At 43.8% G+C, this 8,962-nt stretch overlaps 1 protein-coding gene across 3 annotated transcripts in view; it reads right to left on the bottom strand.

The window, feature by feature from the left end:
* Positions 1 to 3,632: 3,632 nt before the first annotated feature.
* Positions 3,633 to 8,962, bottom strand: part of LOC309568163 (BTB/POZ domain-containing protein 2) — a 285,622-nt gene continuing 280,292 nt past the window's right edge. For all 3 annotated transcript variants that reach the window (XM_082273789.1, XM_082273788.1, XM_082273787.1), the window contains one exon: positions 3,633 to 4,268. In XM_082273789.1, coding sequence (XP_082129915.1) covers positions 4,107 to 4,268 — 162 coding nt within the window. In that variant the 3' untranslated portion in view covers positions 3,633 to 4,106. The remainder of the gene's footprint in view (positions 4,269 to 8,962) is intronic.

The following is an 8,962-nucleotide window of genomic DNA, read 5'->3' as shown; positions in this document are numbered from 1 at the left end:
CAGAAGAAGGTTGTCCAGGTACCCCAGTACCACAATTTCCCTCCGAGTAAGGCGAGCACTTGGGCCAACACCTTCGTGAATACCCGAGGAGCTGAAGCGAGACCAAATGGTAACGCCACAAATTGATAATGTTCTTCTCCCACAGCAAAGCGAAGGAAACATTGCCTGCCATATATAGGGATAGGCGTCCTCGATATCGATGGAGGCCAAAAAATCCCCTTGATGAAGGGAAGCCACTACTGTGCGAATGGACTCCATCTTGAATCTCCATCTTCCTGGGGACAGTGAAAAGGTTTGAAAAAACCCCTGAAAGTGTTTGAATTCCAGAACTGGTACAATGACCCCATGCGAGAGCAAATCTTGCACCTCTCCTATGAGGCCCTGCAACCGATCCAGGGACAGATGCAGGTTGGAAGAAAAGAACCTTGGCAGAAGCAAGAACTTGTAACCTAATCCGACCAATTTGTGAACCCATTTGTCTTGAATGCAGGAGGTCCAAGGATCCGGAAAAAAGCGAAGATGTCCGTCCATCCCTTCATTGGGTGAGGGCGTCCCTTCAGGCCGAGGACTTCTCTGCGGGGCCAGAGGGACCCGCTTTTGACTTACCAACCCAGGGTCTCTTGGACCCCCCCCCTCCGAGAACGCTCGGGAGGGTTTGGAACCTTTGTCCTGTGGAGCTATGGGCTGAGAACACCGGACCACGTTTGCACCTAGGTTCTCTGCCCTTTGTGCTCTGTGGAAGCAGCGTGCTTTTTCCACCAGTGAGACCTTTAATGATCTCTTCCATCGAAGCTCTGAACAGACGATCCCCCACAAAAGGCAGATCAGTTAGCACTAGTTTTTTAGAGGCTTGGTACGCAGACCAACATTTTAACCAAATCAAGCGGTGGGGGGGGTCGCCGCAGTCACAGATGCAGGCAAAAGGAGCTGCATCCAGGGATACATCACAGATATCCTGCAACCTCTGTATCAACTGGTCCGTTCATTTTGCCAGCTCAGGGGGATGTTGACCCCCCTTCCAAATCCTGGCGCAGGATTCTAGGCCATTCCGTTAAAAGTCTGAGAGACTAGGGTCATGGCGAACACCGACCTCAATATTGAATCAGTCACAGTGAAAAGATGGCAGACCAGGGCCTCAGTCTTCCTGCCTTCAGGGTCTTTAAAGGACGGAACGTCCTCCACTGGTAGCAAGGTGGCCTTGTTCAGCCTGGAAACATGCGAATCTACCACTGGCGGAACCATCAATTTTTTTTTCAACAGGGACTCCTCAAAGGGGTACCTCCGAGCAAAATGCTTAGGTATCCAAACCACGCGTGTCGGTGAGCTCCACTGACTAGGGACAATTTTATCAAAATAGGCGGGAAAATGAAACACCTTAACCGCCTTGGATGATCTCCTGGTACCGAACTGCACCGGCACAGCAGACGCCGCGCCGGCTGTGACCATCTTTTAAGTTTCCCGCACAAATACTATCAGTGCTTCCACAAGCACCTTTTTTTACGCAGAAGAGGTGGAAGAGGTCTCATCCTCACTATCAGAGCCCTCCAATTTTGTGGACACAGACCCTGGGGGTTGCTGGCGTCTGCGGCGGCCATGTCAGCCTCAGATTCTGAGGACACAGGGGGGCAGGTGAGGGCGCTTCTTTCCCTGTCTTTTCTGCAGAGCCAAATCCACTTTTGGAACCAGCGACTGCAAGACCACTGTCATGGCTGCCAGGGCGAACGTCGATTCTGAGGGTCCCGCAGCCTCAGGGTCCGATGGGGACACTTTCTCTTAATGTTCCATTGAGCAACCTGGAACCACTAACCGCAAAAAAAAATTTTGGCACAAGAAACTGCTGCAAACTGACCCACCACTTTAATAGTGGCACTACAGGTCCCAGCTCCGCTACAGCAGGAAGGAGGGACGCATACACCCCCGGAAACCCACCACACGGCAACAAGAAGGAACCAGCAGTGTCAGTCAGCCTGCACCATGCCGTTCTGAAAGGAAACGGCGGAGTCACCACTAGAGGCCCCCGCCCCACACCGCTCCCGTGGCTACAAGAAAATGGGAGAATCACAAACATGGCTGTCGAATACCTCAGTATGTACTACAATAAAATGGCGGTGCCACGTGGCAAGAAGCATTGAACCTTAGACCCCAGGGCTATTTGCAAATAAGTAAACCAGCAAGGGGGGCTTACCAGGGACCCCCCACCATGGCAAAAAACCTGTAGCTGGAGCAGCTGCATTGCGCTCCCAGCTCCCCATACATATACCACACTGCCAGCCCGCCTCAGAGGCGGGTTGGGAGGTCACAGCAGGGTACCGACCACCTCAGAATGGGCCTTCTTCCACCCAAAGCTGCTGGCCAGGGGTATACTGCAAATCAGACCGTGACACGGTCGTGTGCGTCCTTGCGAGCTAATCCACTCGCCACCCAGCACCCGTCCAGGGGGGACTATAAAGGGGCTGACTGAGCGAGGAGTTACAGTCTGCATGCGCTCGCTAGCCAGACTGGGGGAACCGTAAGGATCTATATTATTCAGTGTGTCACCTAGTCCGGCAGTTGATAGTAGTTCTCACAGGAACGACTTAATTGTAGAAGGGAAAAAAACAAAAAGAAAAAAAAAAAAAAAAGGGAAAAAAAGTTTCATTTAAATTTAGCTTTAAAAAAAAAAAAAAAAAAAAAAAAAAGGGCTAGGACCAGAGATTCCAGCAAGGAGCCAAGTCCTTACTCGTGACTAGGCAGAAAAAAAACAGACCCTAGAGCAGGAAATAGGAGTATACCCCCTGGGACTGCCCATGGGCGTAGTCAATGCCTTGTTAACTTTTGTTATCCCTTTTTTCCCCCTAGTGTCCTACTCCTAGGAAAAGCAGCAAAACCCAGCAGACAATGAAGATATGAAGCTGTGTCTGTCAATGAACGAAAGAGAAAATGAATTAATGAGAGCTTCTTGCCATTGCATACTAAGGGGTGTATTTATAAAACATTTTCAGAGCTATTCGTTCTGTGAAACTGCATGTAAATTTGTTCTATGTGAATGGGGGCAAAAAACAAGTGTTTTGGTTGAATTCATTCACGGAGAATGGCAACTAGATTGAATTGACAATCTTAATAAATAAGTATTTCCTATGATAATCTGCACCATCTAGTGGCTAAAATGCTGTATTTTCAGGATGCACTCCATTCTGTATGAATAAAAACCCATTCAACCTGGAGAGCCCAACATAATTTATTTCTACCCCCTTGCACAGAATGAATGTACATGCAGTGTCACAGAACAAATAGCTGTGATATACATACACACACACTCTTTAGTATGTCAAATGAAAGCTGAGCAATAAAGAAAAAAATAAATGCATCAATAGCAGTAAATTATTTATGAAGATGCATATACGTATTAATAATGATGGACAAAAACCAAAAAAACACAGGCTGGTTAACTGCTGTATGCAAAGTATACAACTGAGCCACTATAAATGAGGTTGTAGATGGTATATATTCTCTTTATCATTATTACTAGACAAAATAAACAAAAAAACACAGACACTCAATAACAAGCAACAAAATAGAGATGGCCGTAAAGTAGGTGGGAAGGTGTAGCAACACATAGTCAAAGTCATTAAAGGATTGCACAGTTTGAGAGGGCTTTTCAAGGTTACCAATCCGAACCAAATGGTGTGCCACAATCTCTCACACACAGAAAAATAAAGTCTTTTGAGTAGGTTTCATCTAATACAAGATTTCCAAGTGGAGCCAGTGACATGAGCTTGACAATTTCCCCCCTTTAATGCTTAGAGACTGAAACACCATTTGTATTCAAAGCTGTAGCATTATCATTTACATAAAGATCTATTTTTTTCTTGTGCCTCAGCAGCTTTATGCTTAGTTTCTGGCAATGTACAAATTTCAAGCTGAAATGAAGTTGGCCAAAACTTGAAGGCTAACCAAACGTTCAAAGGGATGCATAGAAGCACGACAGGGTCACAGACCCCCCAAGGAAAACCTGTAATGCCAGCTCACTCTAAAAGTACTCTTCCTTGGGCAGATGTAGGACTTCTTGGGTAGCCAAACAAAAGGAGACCATGCTGAAATCCTCTGTACAAGAGTTTTTATTCATCCTATGTATAGAAGATAATTTCAGGGATTTGTCCATCCTCAACTGACGTCCCATTGTTATTGCCTGCTGCGTAGCAAAATGTGAAGCAAGTTTTGGTGCCAGTCGTAGGAGATTCATGAATAACTTTTCGTAGTCCCTTTGTACCATAGTGCGAATCTGGTCCCTAAAATAGAATTAAGAAGTTTTCAATTGCAGTAACTATATACACAGCACAAAACAGAAAAATTTCAAAACTACACAGAAATCTCCAACTTCAGTCTGGATAGAGTAGAAAATCTTAAACACTGTCAAATTTTAATTCCTATATGGGTTCCAGCTGGGAGAATTCCCACTATTTTCACACCATTGCGTCTAATAAATCTGGAGACAGCAACAGCGCAGGTAGCTTTTTGCATCCCCACTCTGGGAATTTCCTTTAAAGCTCCACTTTGGGATAAAACTAAATGTTTACCACCCCTTCCCTTCCAACCTATGCTGACAGTATGCTTTGCCCACTTACCTTATGAAGCCAGCAATACTCGCACTCATCCGGGTCTCTTACCGCCACTGGTTTTGTTGCAATGGATTGCTAATCAGTTCTCCTTTTTCTCCTGACAGCCATCCAGTAGGAAGTGCCCTACAGACCATGACATGGACACCTAAACAAGGACCCCAACATGGAAGTAAATGGCAGAGAAGACTTGGGGCTGCAGCATCACGTGACTGCAGGTTAAGGCAAATAAAAACCGGCATTAGGATAGGGATTTTTTTTTCTTTTTTAGCCATCATAGAGAGGAGGGTGGAAGAAAGAAAGGGGTGGGCAGGGGCTTACACTAACCCTGGAGTGGGGTTTTAAGAGCTTGTCATGGTTTTAAACTGAAAAAGGAAGCAAGGAAAACATTCACCAACAAAGAAAAAGCAAACGTATCCAAGTTCCTAAACTTTCCCTAATCTAGCCAAAACTAGAAAGTCCAGATTTTTCTACTTTGTAAAATCCTTTTCAGTAGTAGTTCTTTTGGGGACCCAGTAGACAACTGCGTATTTGTCTAGTCACTAGGAGGTTAGACAATAAGAGAGAAATAGTCTTTTACTTTCCTACAGGACATTTATCCCTTCTGCATGGAAAGTCAGACTCAAGAATAGTTAGTAGTAAAAAGGTAAAACTTCAGGTAGGGTCTGACTAGGATCTGACTAGGACAGAAATATACAAGACTCCCGCTATGGGCACTGTGCCGATGGAGGGGGCACAGAGCAGAAGCATCTCCTGCCTTTCCCATAAAGTTGCACAAAGTCATTCCAATGGCCCCTTTAATGGTTTTATTGTGAAAAAATCTTTAATACATCAATCCAACTTTTTGGGACTTGCATTGTCCCTACCTCAATGTAGTATAGTAACGATATCGTATGAGACTATTTCCCCACAATAACATGTTGAAAGAACACAATTGGAGTGACCGTGCCTTTAAGCATTTTTTTTTAATCACATACTGTGCCACCCACAGAAAATAATACAAGCACCCACTTTGTTCAAAGATAAACAGCTAAAATGGGGAGCAGTTCTTATATGAACTCTTCTGCCTTTCCATTGCCAAGATGTCTTCTACACTGTGTAGGACTGGGCTGCTGTGCAACTCACAGCTCATTTCTGCAGATTTAATTAGAATATAGATACTCTCCTAGGAGTAATTTAGCAGAGCACTAGTGACAGTGCTGGCCTTCTCTGTATCAGGAAAGCTGACAGCAGATCTGTCAAAGTGGCAGTAGATGTGTATCAAACAGGTTTGTCTTATTATAGTAAGTTTTCAAACATTTTAGCCCCTTATTAACCCCAATTCGTTATTTACTCCTGCAACCTTTTTTTTTTTAAATTAGGTTTATATTTTGTTTGTTTTTTTGTTTTTGTAGAGCCACATTTTGCCTTGGGTGCCAGAAGACTTTGTTCATGTACTTATTTGAGGAAACCATGAAACCGTGAATACCAGGCAGCATGACAACTGACCACACAGTTGCTTGCAAGAACATTTGGCCAAAGGAAGCTAGGGACACCACCTACATGCAATAGATAATAGTAAACTAAAGACTAGGTGGCAGCTCTACATAGCTGAGAGGCAGAAGCCATTGGGTGAACATCCCAAGATATTCCCACGGCTCTAGTGGAACGAGTCCTTAGGGAAATAAGCACAGCTATAGCCAAGCCATGATTTCTAATTTTTTAAAATACCTTACTGACTGAAATGGTACCAACTAAGTGGCGAATAGCAAAAGTGGTAACAGTTGAAAAAAAAAAAAAAAGGATCAACATAAATACCAGGAAACCATCGACCAGTCAGTCTATCATCCAGAGTATGTGGGGTATTTGAGGGAATTATAAGAGGCTGATATAAAAAGTATCAAAAAGTGACAAACCGCATGATTTCAGAAAGGTCATTCTTGTCAGAGCAACCTGTTATTCTATGAGGAGAGAAATAGAATGGAATAGAATGGTGGAAGTCCAGAGGACCTAGTTTATCTAGATTTTGCGAAGGCATTTAATACAGTACCTCAAACATTTAATCTATAAAATAAGGTCTGTTGAGTTGATGAAATTTAATGTACTTGGATAGAAAACTGGTTACATGAATAGGTCCAGAGAGCAAATAGGACTCATTCTCTGAATAGTCTAAAGTTCTGAGTGGTGTGGTAGAGCTAATGCTGTTCAATGTATTTAATATGGATAGAGGTTGGAATCAAGAGCTCAATTTCAGTGTTTTCTGATGACAAATTTTGCAGGGAAAATAACTTCAGGTTATAGCATCATTACAGGAAAACCTTGACAAAATAGGGTGTTGGGCAGCTACACAGCAGATGAGTTTCAATACAGAGAAAATTAACTTTAGGCACCTGGGTGCCAAAAATATATATGCAAAATACCATTAGCAGGGGCTCCCTTGAGATTGGTCAAAAGAGATCTGGGGGGTACTATGCCAAGCCACAGCTAGCAAAATACTCGAGTTAAAAAATTGGATTTTTGTCTTACCGTAAAAAACCCTTTTCTCTGAGTTCATTGACTCTGATCTTCATATCAGTAGGGTTATAAAGCCCCCTACAGGAGTAGGGCACTAGACAGAAAAAAGTTTGCTACGCCTATAGGCAGTCCCAGGGGGTAAATCCTCTCTCCCTGCTATAGGATGTCAGTTTTGTATTAAAGCAGTGTCAGAAAATAACACCAACCCAACTCAAATAGAGAGGCGGGTACTGCGTCCGTCAAACTCAGAGGAAAGGATTTTACAGTAAGACAAAAATCCGATTTTCTCTATCGGTTATTGACGGACGCAGTCTATGATCTTCATATCAGTAGAGACGTCCAAAAGCAGTGCCATAAAAATGAGGGGTGGGAACAGCAGAAAAATTCCCCAAGGCTAAACCATAGCCAACCAGGCATCATAGGACTCATCAGAAAAACAAGATGAGACCCACCTGAAAAAACATTAAAAACCCTCAATGGGGGCTAAAACACGCTTAAAATGGCAGCCTTCAAAACTTTGCGGCCAAAAGAAGCAGCAGCAGATCCCAGCACATCCACCTTGTAAAACTTTGTAAAAGTATGAACAGACGACCAGGTAGCCGCCTTGCAAACCTGAAGCAGATGCCCGATGGCGAAAAGCCCAGGAAGCACTAAGCGCCCAAGCAGAATGCGCCTTAACAGGGAAAGGTGGAACCTGACCCCTTAATTGAATAAGCCTGAACTGTCTGTCTGATCCACTTGGAAATAGTCACAGCAGACGCAGGCAGGCCTTTCTTTGGGCCATCTGAGTACAAAGAGCGAATCTGACTTTCAAAGACTCAGTAGCCGCCAAGTACACCCTGAGTGCCCGAACCCCATTCAAAGTAGGTAATGCAATTTCCTTAGCATTTTTAAGCTTGGGATACAAAGAGGGTAACATGATGTCCTCATTTAAGTGAAAACTGGAAACCACCTTCGGAAGGAAGGACAGATCCAGACGAATTACCACTTTATCCCCGTGAACCACCAGGACAACGCCACCAGTTTCAGACAACTTGCGCACAGAAGTGCTTTTTTTGCAGCTGCTTGGCATTGCATGCCACTGCCAAGCCTATTGTCCACTAGGACCCCCAGGTCCTTTTTCATCTTAGATTCCCCCAGAGGTCCCCCCCCTCCTAGTGAGTAGCTTGTGTTCGTGTTTCTAAGTGCATTACCTTACAACTTTTACTTACTTACTTTTCAACATTAAACCTCATCTACAATGTAGTTGCCCACCCTATTTTGTTCAGGTCTGCTTGTAAGGTTTCCACATCCTGCATAGAAGTTATTGCCACTACTTAGTTTAGTATCATCCGCAAATACCGAGATTGTGCTCGATATCCCCTCCTCAAGATCATTTATGAATAAATTAAACAGGATTGGTCCCAGGACAGATCCACTTTCCACACCCAACCAATCTGAGTACTCCCCATTTATCACCATCCTCTAGACTCTCCTCTGGAGCCAGTTCTCTATCCAGGTACTCACCCTATGGTCCATACCTACGTACCTTAGTTTGTACAGTAAGCGTTTGTGGGGAAAATGCCTTTGCAAAGTCCAGATACACCACATCCACAGGCCTTCTTTTATCTAGATGGCAACTCACTTCATCATAGAAGATTATTGAGCAAGCTATACCTGATGAAGGATCCTAATAGATCCGAAACGTCGTTCTTTTTGTTTTGATGTCTCCTTTATGAGTTATTTACTCTCTTAATATACAAGGTGCTGCAGATTAGATATATTTTGTTTTTCTATATACTGGAGTCTGGGTAATCTCCACTGCCTGCTCTGCACCTGAAGAAGTTACAGTCCTGACCGGTTTGTGGATATCATATTATATTATATATATATAT

This window comes from Pelophylax lessonae, assembly GCF_965119305.1.
Source record: "Pelophylax lessonae genome assembly, chromosome: 1".
NCBI classification, from domain to species: Eukaryota; Metazoa; Chordata; class Amphibia; order Anura; family Ranidae; genus Pelophylax; species Pelophylax lessonae.
The sequence above is the reverse complement of the archived record's forward strand: the minus strand, read 5'-3'. Positions and strand labels throughout refer to the sequence as shown.